General features: G+C 36.1%; 3 protein-coding genes across 5 annotated transcripts in view; 1 reads left to right on the top strand and 2 right to left on the bottom strand.

Annotated features, from left to right (window-relative positions):
• The window catches only part of LOC113666059 (calcium uniporter protein, mitochondrial), a 6,209-nt gene extending 3,111 nt beyond the window's left edge, over positions 1-3,098 (bottom strand). The window contains exons 1-3 of one of the 2 annotated variants that reach the window (XM_027181815.2): positions 3,005-3,098; positions 2,699-2,774; positions 244-1,294 (exon numbers count right to left, since the gene is read on the bottom strand). In XM_027181815.2, coding sequence (XP_027037616.1) covers positions 244-538 — 295 coding nt within the window. In that variant the 5' untranslated portion in view covers positions 539-1,294; positions 2,699-2,774; positions 3,005-3,098. The remainder of the gene's footprint in view (positions 1-243; positions 1,295-2,698; positions 2,775-3,004) is intronic. The other variant, XM_027181814.2, reaches the window with a different exon arrangement.
• On the top strand, positions 2,837-12,200 carry LOC113666060 (calcium uptake protein 1, mitochondrial). Of its 2 annotated transcripts, XR_016184879.1 has the most exons (12): positions 3,328-4,085; positions 4,852-5,014; positions 5,365-5,402; positions 6,449-6,569; positions 6,837-6,919; positions 8,701-8,898; positions 9,129-9,269; positions 9,354-9,462; positions 9,988-10,077; positions 10,819-10,889; positions 11,110-11,443; positions 11,904-12,200. XR_016184879.1 is itself a non-coding variant. In XM_089199920.1 (11 exons), the coding sequence occupies exons 1-11, from the start codon at positions 3,663-3,665 to the stop codon at positions 12,006-12,008; spliced, it is 1,542 nt and encodes a 513-aa protein (XP_089056046.1). In that variant the 5' UTR covers positions 2,837-3,662; the 3' UTR covers positions 12,009-12,200. The 2 variants fall into 2 exon arrangements, 1 of the variants encoding a protein (XP_089056046.1); XM_089199920.1 differs by lacking the exon at positions 11,110-11,443 and having other exon boundaries at positions 2,837-4,085.
• A 963-nt stretch (positions 12,201-13,163) lies between these two features.
• Positions 13,164-18,512, bottom strand: LOC113666058 (pre-mRNA-splicing factor RBM22). Its single transcript, XM_027181812.2, has 9 exons — positions 18,403-18,512; positions 17,977-18,030; positions 17,471-17,500; positions 16,959-17,091; positions 16,346-16,446; positions 15,794-15,966; positions 15,012-15,212; positions 14,503-14,741; positions 13,164-14,123 (listed from the first exon to the last, which is right to left on the bottom strand). The coding sequence occupies exons 1-9, from the start codon at positions 18,454-18,456 to the stop codon at positions 13,711-13,713; spliced, it is 1,398 nt and encodes a 465-aa protein (XP_027037613.2). The 5' UTR covers positions 18,457-18,512; the 3' UTR covers positions 13,164-13,710.
• Between the last annotated feature and the right edge of the window lie 80 nt (positions 18,513-18,592).

Here is an 18,592-nt window from a genome sequence, read left to right as displayed (position 1 = left end):
CTGAAGTAAACATATGGAACATTTTCAGATTCCCCTAACCCTAACCCTAAGCAAACTCTAAGCAATTACTGCAAAACAGTGCCAAATACATGTTGAGGTACTACAATTCTCACTGCTATATATGTAGAGAAGGATGTTTCCTTGAGTACAGAAAAAAGGCTTAATTGTGAGGATGGCTAAACCGACTTTCTGTAATATAATAATGATAATTATTAATCCTTAGTGTGTCTAAATAGCACTTACTCTCATCTGGTACTGATACAAAATATGAGTTGTCATTCAAAACCACTTTAAAATCAGACTGCAGTAACACATCAACTCCTGTGCTTCCAGAAATTCTAGAGCCATCTACATTGTAAACTGTAGCTCTTTCAATTCCCTTGTCTTCTTTTTGTATGTTTTCCAAGAAGTCTTTAACTGTGTGCGTCAGTGGGCGTAGAACAAATTCACACTGTTCCCTCCTTGATGGTAAAGGAAGTAAAATGACGGGAAAACCACTTTTAAAACCCACAGAAACCTTATCTGTTGAAAAAAACATTTGGGTGACCAGAAAATATATCCACTTTGTTCAGCATCTTAACCTTTTACTGTTAAAGCTCAATTATTTGGACTTGTGGGAACTGGGTTGAATAATCCTGTTAATAACAAATATATAAATTCATGAGCCAAAAGTTAAAACTGTCCTCATAACATTCAATTAATTTTATGCTAGAATTAAAGCACATTCTTAAATCATTGTGCACCATTGCCAAAATCTTCCTATTAAAAGAAGTATTATGATAACAACATCTTGCAACCTAAAATGCAAAGTAGTTTGTTTCAAGCTGCTACAGTCTGTTCATGCCACTAATTGTATCATTCTTTTCAACTGGATTAATTAAATAGTGTTGACATTGTCTCAGTACCTTTGCTTTGTTTGATGGGGAAGAATTTTTACAGATATCACATGTGACTAATAAATATGCATGAAAAAATGGGACCAGACAAGTGAGTCTGGATAATCAAAAAAACTAAATATTTGAGGTCCAGATAATCGAGGTGCAGCTGTACTTTTCTTTTTTCAAATAAGTTTATTGTACATTTCCCTCATGCCCCAAACATACAGTGAAGTAAAACTTGGACTGAGGATATAGCAATTTTCAATTGAGTATCAAATGTAATACAGGATTGCAATGGATTTGTTTTACTTCCCTATTTGATTGGTCCTGAAAACTTGTGTGACTGGCCAAGCCAATCAGTTGCAAAACTAAAACCAACCACCCAATCTTGGTCACTCATATTTTCCCATTTGGTGCTGAAATATAAAAACAGTAGCCTCTACTTGGTACAAAAATATCCTCTGATATTTGTCCATGGATATTATGCAGTCCAAGATGTAAACAGTTAGCTGAGTGAGAAGTTTAAGGAAGACTGTGAGGTGTGAGGAATGATTGTGTCCTTGGACCAATATTCAATTATTTTTTAGTGCTAAGTGGAGACTACTTTGTTCATGATCCATCAAATATTTTTGCAATGCACAGGACAAAATATTTACAAACAGTGTACTGTTTACTGTGTGGTATGTTTACTTTTCAGTGATCTCAAGTACCAATTTGTGTAAAAAAAATGTCCCTGTAACAACAGCTTGGCACTCTTTTATCTTGAATTAAAACTTAAAAGAAGACTATCATCATAATGGATGTAAGGATGGGAAATTGGGGAATATTATTTGGGGTATATCACTGCATATTCCTCAGTTTCAGCTTGGGAATACTTGGTCATGTACTGCATTTGGACCAATTGCATGCAAGCAACAATAACTGATGGATTATAAGTTTGTATATTTGTTCTTGACATTATCAGTTCTTTAAGGGTTGCAGTTTTTCTTTAACTTTGCTCTTGGAAAACTGTTCGCATTTTGCAACAGATCTCACACAAGCACATTCCCATGCCAAATGGCGGCTATTGTTTAGTATATTTTTGTGCCAAATGGAGGCTATTGTTTATCTGTTAAACTTTCAACTTTGAATATTGCATTTCTAGTGATAACTCAACTCTGGCTATCAGCTTATATTAGGAGTCACCTTAAAATGGAAATGCACCACACCAACAGTTGTGGAGCTGAAAAAAGCTCCAAATTTGGACTCATGTTAATGAAATTTAATAAAACATGATAGTGGTCATAGACACTTTCGCTCTATGTGCCTAGTTGGCTATTAACCATCTCAATCCAAGGTGCGTTCATCGTTATTGTTGTCAGATATTTAGGCACCAAATGGAGGCTAATGTTTATTTATTTTCGCGCCAAATAGAGGCTGTTGTTTACAAATTTAAAGAGCTTGCCCTGTTTTTCGCACCCTTAGAGTGATCTGCCTGTGTTCTACCACTTTTAAAATAACTACATGGACTGATCACTTACCCTTTTCCACCAGAAAGAATTACAGAAGGAGTTCGTATTCATAAGAGATACTTAAAAAATTTACTCTCCAGAATGGGTTATGATATGCCAGCAGGAAATACTACGTAAACAACTACCGGTTCAAGTGGTATGATCACATTCTTCGCACGTACTCGATCAACAAGGCTACGATTTCCCTTTTTTCCCCGTAAGAAATACCATTTTAATATAAAGAGGCTTCAATGACACAAGTCCATTTCTCGGCGATAAAAATGATTTCAATTCTTCCGACAGCTGCAAGGCAAACAAGTGTCAACTTACCGCTTCTACATAGCGCAGAAACGAAAATCCAGTGCTTCGGTATCTTATTCCAGACGCTCTTATTTAGACGTGCTCCCTGAAGAAAAAATGCACACACGTGCAAGGATAACAGTATCACCTTCACGACCAAAAGTACTACAAAGATTTCGAATATTCGAATTCACATTTTCAATGGTGTTGACAACGTAAAATAATTTTCACAAATTGATAAGAGAGTGGTAGAGTTTATACATAGCAGACAGGAAACAGAAAGATAGCAGTGGATTTTAGGGAAAAAAAGTACGGTTTTAGGTTTCGGTGATTTACCTTAAAACTAAACAGAGCGATCGATGAAGATCGAGAGAGCCTCAACGTCCCTGCCATGTCAAACGCCTTCTTGATCACATGAAATATGCACATTCTGTAGGAGGGGTAGGTTGGAAAGATTTTACCCAAGGGAAATACTTATATGGTGTTCTATTCTTTTTTGACATTTTCTTTGTCGATGATTGAAAAACAAACATATTATTTTTTTCATTTTATCTTCTTCCATAGCATGTTATGTTGGATAAGAAAAAGCATGTTAGTCTCGTAAAATTTAAAATTGACAAAATTGAACAAGTTGTTTATCCACACCTCTCCCCCTGGGATTAAAACTACTTTGTTTAGACATTTTCCCGCAAGTCGTAATATAAGGTAGTAATAACTGTAAAGCTTACAATAAAATATTAGGTAAAATGGCACTTGGAAAACCACTGCCGAAATAAATGTGGGTAAATTTCGGAAGTTAGGTGTGTTCGCTAGATGTGTTTATGTTCATTTAAGGCCAGCGGTTTCAAACCCTCACCAGCCGACATCTTCATTGAAGAATAAAACACAGCAAAATTTTGGCAATTATTTCGCCTGCTTGCTGCCGGTTTGGTATGTTATTTGTCCACAAAAAGCTTCCTTTTTAATTGGAGACTCTTTTCATCGCCACAAGTCAATGACGATGGGTACCCGCCTAGTTTTGCGGAGTTTACTCAACGAACTTTCATTAGTTCGGAAATGCTTTTCAACATCCAGTAACTGCAAGCTTCGTAGGGGTCGCTTGTATCAAAACGCCAGATGTTCTGCGAGCTTTTTTGGTTCATCAGCTGTGGAAAATCAACAATCTCATCAGGAAGAAAGCAGAGAAGAACGTTTTCGTAAACAACGGAGAAATATAGGGCTCATCATCGGATCATCTGTCGGCCTGATTAGTTCGCTGTATTTTTTATTCAGGAGACTCAATCAAGCTCGTGCCGAAGGGAAAAATCTTCCTATTGATTTTAAAACTGATAGAAACGTGGTTGAAACTCAAGACAAGGGAGAGGACGAGACAGAAGGTAAACGGAAGAAGGATAAACATGGATTTAAAGAGAGAAGGGTAATAAAAACCTTTTTGATTTTTTTGACATCTTCCCAGTACTGGTTTTACTGATGTTATCCTCGATCCAAATTTAACTTGTATGTGTTTAAAATGGTCATCGTATATTTTTACTATTCCTAAAAACAGTTAACAATGCATTACATTTTCGAAGGAGTAGTCGATTATTTGTACGCGCAGGCAATGTATCACATTTGGCTTTTTTTTTTTTGGTTGGAGGGTATGGGGAGGGTAGTTTTAAGTTTTATTTAAAACTGTGTAATAGGAAAACAATAATCATACCAGACTCCACTCGAATTTTTCCTTAAACATATGTTAAGGCACTCGTCAAACTTCAATCTAAAGCTGTCTTATCAGTGTAGACATGATTGCTATGTTTTCAGTAGAAGTGCACATATTGTAGCTAGTTTTTAGGAACTCAATGTAACAAAAGAACAAATAAACCACATTATTCTTAACATACCAGTAACATGAAATATGTGAAAAACAAAATGACAGGAGGTGAACCAGTTGGCTTTCAAATTACTAGTATGGTCCAAAAAGAGATGGTTAACAAAGAGGGTGACTGCATTCCAAGTCTCAATAGAAAAGTGTCATTCTGCATACTCTCCTGCATGTGGAGGAGGATGGCATGTGCTTATTACACACCTTGATTAACTTTGATTGTTTAATGGGGGAACTTTGAATTTAAAAGTAAAAGGCTTATGAATCTAGATAGCAGGGAAAGGTATGTGTTAAGTGGTGAAGTCTTTCCCTTGTTCCTCAGATTATTGAGTATGAAAATCGAATCAGACAATACAGCACTCCAGACAAGGTTTTCAGATACTTTGCAACACTAAAAGTTGTGCATATTGGTGAGGACAATGATGTGTTCATGACACCTGAGGATTTTGTGAGATCATTGACCCCAGGAAAAATACAACCTGCTGGTAAAGAAGGATTTTGTAATTCTTGATCTCTATTGTGTTGTGCTTTAAATTGTAGACACTAAGCAATTTGATTTGCAGAAATTGTGCCAAAAAACCTTTGCTTCATTCTTGGACTGGTTTAACTTTAAGGCATTAAATGAAAGCTATTAATGATAATTTCCCTGCATAACTTAAACTCAAACAAGTATTGTATTATTGAGTTAGTAGTACTTATTTTTCTCAAAGTAGCTTTTCCTATGCTTTAAGTAATTCTAAAATTATTCAGTTGATTTTTATTCCTTTGTCCCTTTATGTTTGAAATATTTTATTTTTACATATATCTATTTATTCATTCATATTACTTGTTTCAGGATTGGGACTTGATGAACATGAAAGATTTAATCCTGAGGTACATAATTGCCCTAGACAAGTGATAGCTGATTGTGTTATTGTATACATCCCAGCTTAACAATGTTGATCCATAGTTTTTTTTAAATATTTAACAAAATTTCAACTTTTTCCATGTTCCATTTGTCTTCCTGTTCAACTGCCAGCCTACCTGACTATTTATCTGTCTGTCTCACAAACTGGCTCTCTGTCTACTTGCCCACTTTTCTTTCTTTCTGGTTTTCTAGTAACACTGCATTAATAGTTCATCTTATTACTGACCGAGTCATGTCTCACATTATCACCTAGAAAGCTTTTTATTGAATACTGTAATTTCTTTGAATAAGGGCCCATGCCTTTATAAGTACCCTTCCCTGAATAAGCACCCACCCTTTAGGCCATTTCTAAAACAAGCTTTCTCCTCAAATAGCCACCCCCTCCCCCCTCTTCTCTCATTTTCTTAAACAATAGGGATGTGAGGAAAACCAGTTTTTATTGCCACTTAATTTATAACTTTGAAGCTTTGAATACAGCAGAATTAGTAGAGGAGAATAGTTTCTTTTCCATTTTAGTTGTTTCTATCTTGCAGTGTTCCCTCATGTATGTTATCTGTTCTTAATAAGTTCCTCTTCTGGTTAAGTGCCTTCCTTCCAATAAATGCCCCTCCCTTTAGCCAAAATTTTAATTAGGCCCTAGGTGCTTCTTTGAGGAAATGCAGTATTTGATTCCATCTTCATATGATAGAACAATATTATTATATATAAAATTATAACCTTTTTTAGTTTCAACTATCCACCTTCTGCAACATTACTAATAGACAAATGAGGAGAATGCTAGGAAGAAGTAACAGATAAATCATATTTATTATACAATATCATAAATATATTTTTTAAAATTTACTCTTATATTTTATGGCTGAAGAGTCAGGAATTACACTCAGCCGGTCACTCACCTAGTGGGTACTAAAATCTATGCATGGATGTCTCCCTTCCTCCTTTTTTCATTGCTTCCCCCTTATTTCCTTCTCACAGTCACAAAAATGTGATTTTTTTGGCTTTGACTTTTCAGAAACACAAGTATAAAGGAGAGCTTTCGGAACACTTGGGCCAGGAAAGTGTTTTCCTGAGGATGGGAGAACATGGGCTTATTTCGTTCTCTGACTATATTTTTCTTCTAACAGTGTTATCATGTATGTCTGTTTGCTATTGTATTGATAATGTAGAGAAAACTTATGTTTTGGGAGTTTAGAGGGTTAAAGTGCCAATTCTTGGGTAGTCCTTGTTCCTCAGAAGTATACTTTTTTGACTGTTTCTTTTCTCAGTTCATCTTACACGTTCGCTGGAATTTTCTTTGGCTTTGTTTAAATTGATTGAAACTTTTGTTAGTTATGTACCAGTTTTATTGAAAGGCTAGTGTCATTTCTAAATAAGAGATGGTATTCTTTCTTTCTGTTTAGTACCTCCCAGAATGTTTGAAATTGCATTCCAAATGTTTGATTTAAATGGAGATGGGGAAGTTTCACCGGAGGAATTTGAAAAGGTAGGAGATTTGTGATGGTTTACTTTTTTGAGTCTTGGCTGTTTCCTTTATTATCATAATCATCATCTGCACAGTCATTAGAGACTTACAGCTTGATACTTACAGCAGAAATCAGTTGGAAAATGGGGAGATTGAACCTCTTGCCATCTGTTTTCAGCCCTTTGTACTTGATTTTGTTTCTTACAAATTTTATGCTGTTAACTTTTGTGACTTTATCTGGAGCATACCTAGTGGAACAAAACTCACTCAAGGTAAAGAGGAATTCCCTCTTAGAGCTGTGAAAGAAGCAGAGATCCTCAGAGAGCTGAGAAACGTTAAATGGAAGAAAGCCACTGGCTTAGGTAACCTCCCCTCTGGATTGCTTAAAGATGCAGCAGAAGTCATAACAAAGCCTTTGACTTTTATTATCAACTTATCTCTTGCAACTGAAGTTGTCCCTACCAAACGGAAAGTGACCAAGGTGATTTGTCTCTTCAAGACTGGTGCTTTGGCAGAAATAGACAACTACAGACGGATATCAATTCTCCCTACTTTGTTAAAGGTTTTGGTGAGAAGGGTGTATAAGCAGGTAATGAAGCAGCTTGAATGCAATGGCCATCTCTCCGAAGATCAGTTTGGCTATAGGTCTTATCACTCAACTGAATTGGCAGTAACTCTCTTTACAGACTTAATCTAGAAAGAAGTGGATGGCAGTAAAGCAACAGGAGCAGTGTTCATTGACTTGTCTAGAGCATCAATACTGGTTTACTGATTGTTTGTTCCTTTGGAAGCAGGGAGCAATTTAAGGGAGTGCTGTCTGAACCTAATCCTGTTTTCACAGGTGTACCCAAGGGAGTATTATTGGGCTGCTATTGTTTTTAATTCATTTTAATTTAGTAATGCTGTTTGGAACAGCAGAAAAGATTAAAGGGATTTGATGGCAAAGAACTGAACCTCCTAGTAAATGGATATCATATCAACATGGCAACAAGTTACAAGTACCTCTGTGTGCATCTGGACCAACACTTAATCTTGATATGCACTTTTACAAAACATACTAGAAATCAGCAAGAAGAGTGAACCTAATGGTGAATCTGTTCTAACATTGACACCTTTAGCCCTGAACAAATCTACAGAACAATAATAATGCCCATTTTCACTTACTGTGGCCAATGCATGTTTGGTTAGTCAGAGAAACACAGGTGCCAAATCAGAAACCTGGAACAATGAAGTCACAGGACTATTCTGCCAAGTTCCAAATTTTAAAAGTACAAACTCTGCCTACCCTTGGTTTAAAACATTTTGAAGAAAAAGGCTAGCTTATTTGTTTTTGACTGCCTACAAGGCAATATTTGTACTCCTTTTAAGGATTATTTTAAGTTTTCAACTCACAGTTTTAATATGAGGAACAGTGGGGCTACTGTTGTTATCCCAACAGTAAAACTTGAATTTGCTTGGATAATGAATGTCAATAATTAGATGTGAACTAGAGTTTTTTTTAGTAACAGGGTAAGATGTTTTTACCAGGCTGTTTAAGGGATTAATCTGCTACATAAACTCCAATCTGCCTCATCTGCTCCTTATTGCATGATCTTTTTCCACAAGGAAAAAGGAAGTGATGTATTAAGTCTTAATATGATTAGAGTTCAGACTTAATACTTTGCCCAGTTTATCAAACTTGACTTATCCAATTTCAAAGGAATTGAATGGCACTGAAACCTTTACTTGCACCTCTTTGCATACTATACATTCATTTGGTTTGAGACACTTCAATAAAGATATTCTTTCTGTTTAATTTTCAGGTTCAGAATATCCTTTTTAGCATGACTCAAACTGGGATGCGGCATCGTGATCATGTAGTGACAGGCAGTGTTCTATCTGCTCATGTGAACAGTGGTATCAAAGAATACTTCTTTGGAAAAGATTTGAAGAAGAGGCTAACTGTGCAAAGATTTATAGAGTTTCAAAAGAATTTACAACAAGAAGTCATGTATCTAGAGGTAAAAGTGTTATTTTCCTCAGGACAAGTTGTATGTTAAGTGGAAAATGTGTTTGCTATACATTGCTGGGGCCTGGGAGTAAGTCATGTGACATATGGTGGGCATATCTCTATTTTGGGGCAGTCAGCTTGCCAAAGTTATTAGTTCTGCGAAATAAATTTTTTCAAACTTTTCTTATTATTGAAATCATTCTTGATCATACCTGACTGTGTACATTTGACTTTTTGCAGTTCAATTCCTATGACCCTGAGAATGGCTGCATTAAAGAATGGGAGTTTGCAGACATGCTTCTTACTTACTCTAGTTTCCATGAAAAGAAGAAGGTGAAAATTCTGAGGAAAGTAAAGAAATATTTTAAAGAAAATCCTCAGGTAAGGTCTGGAAAGGAAAATACTTATTAAGCTCACATGCCTCTGGTAATTGTTTTTTCTTTTCTTCCTTTTTTTTTTAACCAGGGAATAACATTCAAAGATTACTTGGCATTCTTCAGCTTCATGAGAAACATTTCTGAAGCAGATATGGCTTTGAGTTTTCATAATGCAGCAGGCAAAGCTATTGATCCAGGTTTGTGTAGAGCTCATTACTTGTGAGTTTGATTTGTGATGAAAGAGATAAAACAGTTGGATACTTAATGAGAAAGATCACCAGTTTGAATTGTAATTGGTAACATTAATCCTTTTTTCCAACACTTGTAGCTACATGGAATGAGACATATTAAATATATTAGCTAATCAGGCTTTTCAAAGTACAAATGAATAAAGGGGTAAGTTTCTAAAGAAACTGTGGTGCTGCGTCGGTGGGAGAGTAAAGCAGGTAATTTGGTGTTAACAACTGGGTTGAAAACGTAAATTAGCCACCGTAAAGAGTGGCTAATGATGAAGGGCTAACGCTCGAAACGTCAGCTTTTTTACTCTTTACGGTGGCTAATTTACGTTTTCAACCCAGTTGTTAACACCAAATTACCTGCTTTTCAAAGTACAAGCATATTGACCTCACAGTCCATAAGAACTAGTTCTCTCACATTTGCTCTCAGTGAAATAAAGGGGCAGGCATCATAGGGCAGTTAATGTTATTTTCCTCTTTTTCCAGCAACATTCAAGCAAGTTGCGAAGACAGTGACAGATGTTAATTTGAGTGATAATGTGGTTGATGTTGTATACAAGATGTTTGATGAAAATGGTAAATAGCATTACAACAGAATCAATAGTCTTAATATTCATTTCAGTTATTGAATGATGTTAATTAAAAAAAAAGAAAAACAAACAAACAAAAACAAACAAACAGCACATCTAAGTACCATCCATTTATGGTACCATGGATCCTTTCTTGCTATTGGTTACCACACCTTTCTTTTGACTGAACCTCCTTATTCAAGACTCTTTTTTCCCTGTATGTTCCACTGTATTCAATTTTAGTAATACAATATGTTGCCCAAAACTGAACATTACTCCAGTTGACAGAGAGTTAATCAAACCTTTTGCCTTACATGTGAGTATTCTCATACAGTTATTGACAAATGAAACAGGACAAAGAAAACTCCTGAATTGCAGCAATTTCTTTGCAAAATATGCAAGTTTGAAACGATTCAAATGTTAATTAAACCCCTTAATCTCTTCAAGTGACTTGCATCCAATTACTCCTCACTGTATCACTATTGAATAAGAAACTAAGGTCACAACAATCAAAGAAATAATCCTCAACCTGAGAATTCTTTTATTGTTAAGGAATTTCTCCAACTCAGTGATAGGAAATGTAAAGGGAACACTATAGAGAATGTGCATACTGATGTTAAGGCGTAAGTTCATGTGATTGAACTTGTTACTCAAGGCAAAGATGTCTAAGATTAAATCTTCTGGTGGCAAATTTTGTCAAAGTGAGTTTATTGAGAGGATCATATCCCTTCTTTTTGTCCAATTTCAGATGATGGAGTTCTTAGTCACAGAGAATTTATTGTTGTGATGAAGAATCAACTTGTCAGAGGATTAGAAAATGTGAGAAAGATGGAATGTAGCCACTAGTAATTACAATATTATTATCATACTCCTTTTAACTGAATAATTTTTTCCCTTTTAGGACAACAGAACGTACATCCATGTTGTCCTTTAATTTTTCCTTTCAATAACACATTAGAACAATTGTAAATTTACAGAACTTTTTACATTTTTGACTACTGTGCCACATGGTAGCCCTTCTTTCATTGTTTTTGTTCAGGCAACAAATGAGCCCATGGAATATAAGCAATTGAAAGTAACCTCTGCAAGTCTCAGAAAACCATGAAGACTTTGGCTTGATTATGACTAGGTAGAGAGAATGCCTTCATTGTCAGTGCTGCAAGATGCACATTTGGGCAGGAGTCTGGCTCCACATTATCACTGCTAGACTCTTTGCAGACCTCTCACCAGCTTTTGCTGCTCAATGCCTCATACTTTTCTGTAGGCAAAGAAACACTCATGATCAAGCACTATTAATGAGGGCCTGCTTTCAGGCTAGATTCTGACAGGGCAATTGTGTAAAGATTGTTAAAAATTCATTTTAGGGAACATAGGTAAGCACCAAAACCATTAAGTAACTACTGTTATCTCATACCTGACTGGCTTTTTCCTTGCAGCCTAGAAACGTTTCAGAAATATTCCTGGTGTTAACAGTTTTCTGAGTTTCATATTAAACTAAAGTTAACTTGCTAAAAGTTTCACAAACAATCTGATAAAGCAAAAAAACAAGCAGATAAAGGGTGTAGATATAGACCTCTCTTGTAAATGGTTGGCCAAATTGCTATTCTTCTGTTATCATGTACACCAGCTTCACTAGCTTTTCTGGCCTCTACAACATATAAAAATTAAAACAAAATAATCGACAATCAAGAGTGTGGCCAAGAAGGCTTATTTTTGTGCACATCAAAGAATAATAATCATGCTGGTCATCATGAATGAGTTCCATACAATATGTGAAATTTTGGAACAACTTCATGTTGAGGCTAATGCTGTCTCTTTGCTTTTGATTTTCAGCCAAAGGATACAGGTTTTAGTAGACTGATGCAGGCCATTTGGCACTGTGGAAAACACTTTGCATATACCACTCTGCATGGTAAGAAACAATCTGCTGAGGACTAGATGATAATCATGTTGAACTCAAAGATCAGAATGAACACAGTGCCAGGAAAATTGATTTGTTGCTTGTCAGTGTAGAGTAAATTACAAATTAGTGAAAGGATTTAAAGGAAGGAGCGAGGTCCATGTACTAGCTTACAACAACAGTGTACATTAGCTGTCATCTTCAAATGTTCATAAACAGTTGTCTTCGGAGAACTGACTGAATGTGATCAGTGGGTATGAAAAATGCAAATGATTGTGAATTCCATGTATTGACCATTATGGCTAGTAACTTGCACATGGCACTGGAAATTTGCCTGTTTGTTTCATGTACAAATGTAACTGTGAAATTGTTTGTCAGTCAGAAAAAGATGTGAATTTGAGCAAACTTTACAAAAAAGTACAAATTTTGTATTTAGTGTAGTTCTTTGATTGTACATTGACTTGAATTAACTTGAAATAGCTTGTTGGTTTCAGGAAAGAGTGAATTGTTTGCAAATCAGAAAAATGTGTGAATTTAAATAAACTTTGCAAAAAAGTACAAATTTTGTATTTAGTGAATTTCTCTGATTGTACAATTACTTGAATTAACTTGAAATAGCTTGTGGGTTTCAGGAAAAAACCCCTCCTAAAACATGGATTTTTTAAGATTTGATAAGTAAGAATAATGGCGTTATCAAAAAAACATTGTAACATGCATTGACATTTAGTGTGAGGTGCTTGATATCAATAATGTTGAAGACACACTATTTATAATGGTTGGGGTGCAGTGAGGTTTTAAACAATATAACCTGGAGTTTGGTTTCAAGTTCAAATGACACAAGCTTTCTATGTAGTTCTACATAGCTGTGATACAAACTGATCTGAATGTCTTTGAAAACTGATTACATTCACGAGATTTGTTAAGATTTTGTTTCAGAAGGGAAAGATGAGACACTTTGAAAATCACATCAGTTGATTTCCAGTAAATAAAACACTAGGAAAACAAGATATGTGTATAAATATGTAAGCAAAATTTTCCAGCAGAGTAATATTGGACTGCCTAGTGAACAGTTCCACAAGTAGCACAAAGCCAATCATTTCTGAACAATCTTCATGAGGGAAAACTTTCTTTGAACTGACTGAGTTTTTTAAAAACAACACCCTACAATACAAATGTCAAGCAAAGAGCTGAAATTGAAAGTTAATGGAATATTTTAATCCCTCAACAACTTCACCTGGCTAAAAAACTTTAACAAATGATGCATAGAATTGAAAGTTGGCAGTAACCAGTGAAAAAAATCGCACAAATGTAAGAATTGTAAATGAAAACAATTTCTTGCTAATCAAGAAAGCTACAGAGTTACCCTAAACTGCCCTTTACTATTCACATAAAAGGAGCCTTGAAAGCAGAACAGCCACAGGAAGAAATTTAACTATGACACCTTCACTCTTGCTGCTTGACAGTTCTGTGTATTCTTTCTCACAATTTAAGAGAATAACTGAGAAAGTACACTGTTAAAATGCTTACTTTAAGGACAAGAATCAGATTCTACTACATTCATAACTCAAAGACCTCTTCCTGTACTATCACATGCTTCAACAAAGTTCCAGTGTCCCCTGTGTACAAATATATGTACACTTCATTAAATTGTAAAGAGCTTGTTTCATTGTGGTCTGTTCCAAATACTGGTACTGTGTTCTGTGCAAATTAAGCTGTAGTTACACTTTCTTGATAAGCAGTCTAAGAGCTCGCAGCTGCTGGGGCTGGTGGACGAGTACCTCCTTCCCCACTTTTCCCTGCACCCAGACGATGAGGATCCTGAGATGGATAGTGTATTGGTGGAGGACCAGGTGGAAGGCGTGGCAAACCATGTCTAGGAGGAGGAGGCATGTGAGGTGGGGGTGGTGCCCCATAAAAAGGTATGGGAGGTGGTCTGAATGGTGGATGACCAAATGGAGGAGGGGGTGGGTAGCCACCTGGTGGTGGGGGTAAAGGGTGCCCCATTGGAGGAGGAGGCATGCCTGGAAGCCCCCCAGGAGGAGGAGGTAAGGTGGGTGGTATTGCAGAGAGGGGACCTGCTGGTGGTGCTGAGGATGGAGGGAGGTTGAAAAAGTTTGCTTGGCTTTTGTCATCTGCAGGAGGTGGTGGAAGAGCTGAAAAAGAAAATGAAGAAAACAGATCAGGAGGGAGGAAATTTCCTTAATCTAACCTTTACACTCCTGGGAGCAACCAAAGAGGAATTTCTCCTTACCATATCTGAACACTTATTGTAAAAAGGTGATGAAAAGGAAGATTTCTATTAAATAGGAGATATTGTGTGATTCCACCAAAAAATTCTTCAAGCTTAAGTTACAAGAAAAGTAGGGTAAAGAGTGCTGAGTGTTAATTTTCAGACCTTAGCAGTCAAAGGGCTCAAAGTTGAACACAAGCAGTTGCATTGCTATTCAAGGAGTTAAAGGGTGAAGAAAAGGCTAAACAAAATCTTGAAAATCTCCTACACACACATAATAAAGAGGATGACACAATACCAACCTCCAGGCAATCCTGGCACTGGGGCTAGAGAAGAGCCTCCTTGTTTTCCAGGGGCAGGTTGCTGTCCTTGTGACTTGCCCCACATGATTTTCAGTCGCCGTCCTTTAAGGATAAGTTTATTAAAAGAGCGTTCTGCTGCTGTTTCTGCAGATGCTCGTGCAGTGAAACAGACAAATGCACAATTCTGTCTTGGAACCATTGTTATGGATCGAAGCTCACCAAACTGGTAAAAGTAGTCCCTGAAAATAGTATTCATATTTAACACATCAATAATCTACAGAACTCTCTGGCTATGTTAAGCACCCATACTTTGATTTGAGGTATGTTTTTCTGGTTTCCATAGTGTAGAGCAACTATTCCTGTGAAGTTCTATCATTTCTGGATGGAATGCTAGTAGACCAAACATTTTTCCTAATGTAACAGTAACACCTGTTGTGTTATGGTTATGTGTTCATTCTACAGTTTAACTCTCAATCTGAAACAGGTGTGAACTCAACCAACTTACTCACCTTAAATCACTCTCCTCTACCTTTCCCTCTAATCCTCCTACATACAGAGTAGTGATGGACTTGTCAGAAGGAGGCTCAAGGGATGGCATTGAAGATGCCTGTTTGAGTAACCGAGTTGCTACTGGATCACTCATTCCATAGTATCTATCCTTTATATTTTGATCAGCTAAAGGATCATTGGGGTCTGTGGGCATGTCATGCCTGAAATAAGCCAAGAGAGATGTAATAACTAGCTATATATATATATATAAATCTTGGTTATAATCTATGCCTGCAGTATAGTGCTTGATGTGATTGCAGAGCAAGGTATATCTGAAGGTTGAACTAATCAATAAGACAACTTTTTCTGACTGTGAGTTTATCTTATGCGATCTGCATCATCAGACAGATGATCAAATATGTACATATAATCATTTATATACACATACATACACCCATTTTTATAAAAAACATTGCATCATTGGAAATATTAATTAAATAAATATATCTTTTGTTTTCTTGTCAAAAATTGTCTCTTTGATGAGAAAGCAAAAGATATATATATTTCATGTATATTTACAAATTGCAATGATTTTGAAAACAGGTATACATAAAGAGGGTACATTACAATGTGGTTGGGTGGTCTGTATGTCTCAGAGACTCTGTCAGTTATAAAGTTGAACATTATGATGTGGTTAGTGTTCAAGCAACATAGATAGAGGCAGTTCCAAAGGGAACACTAAAGAAAAGTTGGAGGTGAATGTAACATCACAACTTTATCAAGATCTCAATAGTAGCAGTACCTGTATGGACATTCATCTCCACGCTTACACTCCCCCTTCACCCAGAAGGAACAGATGTGAGGTCTGTTCCTTTTGTAATAGGGTGTAGTCCTGGCCAGTTTCAATAGCAAGTCACTAGGTGCATTGGCTTTACCAAGTGTTCCACCAGGTGTGGTGCCATCTGAATTTGCTAACTTAAGATGAATCAACATAACTTTATCACTATGATTCTATGTGAAAGATTCAAATTTTATCTTTGTTCACTGGTTATGAACAAGAAGAATAAGATGTCATTTTCCTCAAATTCCTTATTACAGTTCAACAAGTTCAGGTGTTCCCCACTAATACATTTAATTTTGTTTTTCCAACAATATTAATTCAAACTTAATCATGTTTACACTATAAGAACTGACTATACTTGTACCAAAATTACAAGCATAAACTCACTTTTCCCAAATTTAACACAATGTTGTTGTAAGTTGTACATTTCTGCATTGCATTAACAGGAAAATCATTGCCAAGCTGGAAAAATTAGCAAGTAAATAAAAAATCTCAATAATTATAGCTACATACCTCTTTCTCTACATTCTGAGTGTAATACTCTTTATTAACATCAGATTTTGGAACATCATCTTTCATACCAAGGGCATGGTCCCTGACTTGTACTGGCAAACCTGGTGTGACATGGATTAGAAGGGAAAAAACTATTGCAAAAATTGATGCCTCAATTTAAAAATTTGAAAATTACATTTCAGTCATATTTCTTTGTTTAGTCTAAATAAAACTGAAACATTGAATTGACAAGCAGCACAGTGAACAAAAGAGTACTTGCAAGTCAAACTCTGTTGTGCAATTGCTGGCTATGTCACATTATGATTAGTAAAGACAATTGCTAATGGCCTCTCAAGCTCTTACAGAACTTCAATAAATGGAACTCTTTGACATATTGGTTCCTTTATGGGCTTTACATCCTTTGCACAGATATAACATTCATAAACTCTAACTCTCTCTTTATGATCAAACAGTACATTTCACCTGTGATTTTATCCCAAGACATCACAAAACTGTAGGATTTCTTTACCCTCGTTGTCAGCAGTTTTTAAAGTACAAAAGCTTGAGTCAATTAGTGAAGCACTATTTCCTATGTACAGTTGCAATGAACACTTTCCTTTGTAACAAAACTCACCATATTCAAGATCAAGTAAGCATGTTTGACAAACATTCTTTAGCTTTGAACATGTCTGACAGACTTCTGTCTTTTTAAACCTCATTCGTGCTCCAGGACACCAACGAAAAACTGTGAATGGTCGGGCACATATCTGAACAAACAACAACAAAGTATTGTGGAGGTTAAACTAATAAAGGCACTGAGCTCATACACTGTTTGAAACTGCAAAAATACATTGTTATCCTTTTTTTTAACCCTATAACTACAAGAGGTGATTGACAAATAACATCTCCTTATAATATCCAATTGCATACATTATCCAGGAAAGACCACGAAACAGGTAATTAGAATACTCAAACTTAACTGGTAGAAGTTTTCATCTTGATCTAACACCGAGGAAATGTGTAGCAGTAAGAGGGGAGAATTGACAATCAGATCTTAGGAGTTAATGGTCAAAACATTTGAAATAATAAAAATCCTCTCTGACCAAAGAATTTAAGTTCTGTCTATACTCAATCAATTCAACCCACCTTACATTCTCTGCCATATGTTTCCCTTGTCTGTGAATAATAGCAAGAAGAAGATATTGAACTCAAATGAATTATTTTTCACTGTCTAGGTAATGAAGTACTGAGCGGGTCAATCAATGAAAAAATAGCTTAAAAGTAGAGTAAAATGATTAAAATATTTTATTGTCAGAAAATCAGGATCTCTCCATTTTCTACTGATTTAGCTGCAACAGCTATGATTAGGTGGAAACTGTACAGTTGAAACAAAAGCAGAAGTGGAGGAACCAGCCATTATAATACCAATATGGCATTCCTCAAACATTGTGGGTACGAACCACTCAAACAACCTAATCTAGTTTTCACAAGATCACAAGTCATGGTCATACGCCCCATCAGATACAATCTGCTCCTAGTTATGTCCCTTTGATTTTCCCTTGATCACAACATTGTCGCCCTGATTACAAATTCAACAGTCCTTATGAAAACATTAAATCTTATATCCCAAAAACAGGATAATGATACTTAACCATTCGCACATAAGGATTATCGCCAAGACATGTTTGACAAAGAATGGGAAACTCCTGAAATGACATGGCATTTAGGATACGTTAGTAAAGATGCTACTCGAGCAATTGCCAAGATAACATGATCTGGGAAGGAACTTTCGAAAATATTATTTGTGACTGATAAGTACGAGGTGATAAGACGATTAATAAAATTTATGTAGGAGAATAAAGTAGATTTGATCGGGTAGAGGGACTAGGGTAAAATAGTGAAGAAATAAGTTCACATATAATGCATAAACTTATGGCAGCGTGAAAGCACGTGAATTAATGATCAGCACACTTGACCGCAGAAGCCACCAGAAAACATCTAGGTATCAAAGCCTATAGCAGCTATTATCTAGATACTTCACAACTAAATTACATAAGACGAACAACAAAGTCACTTGCCGCGTTTTCCCAATTCTGACGATTGTATGTGTTCGCACCTTTCGAGGTCGCCATGTTGAAACATTCTACAGTATTGCGGGCTCAAAATTAGAGTTGCTCTCGGTGTCGCTTCTATCGTGGGTGTAACTGTCATAGAGTGGCTCCCAAACAGAACAGAGACATTCAAAGAACCGGTCATTTATAGATGTAC

The sequence above is a fragment of the Pocillopora damicornis genome, chromosome 3 (assembly GCF_964200805.1).
Source record: "Pocillopora damicornis chromosome 3, jaPocDami1.2, whole genome shotgun sequence".
Taxonomy (NCBI): domain Eukaryota; kingdom Metazoa; phylum Cnidaria; class Anthozoa; order Scleractinia; family Pocilloporidae; genus Pocillopora; species Pocillopora damicornis.
The sequence above is the reverse complement of the archived record's forward strand: the minus strand, read 5'-3'. Positions and strand labels throughout refer to the sequence as shown.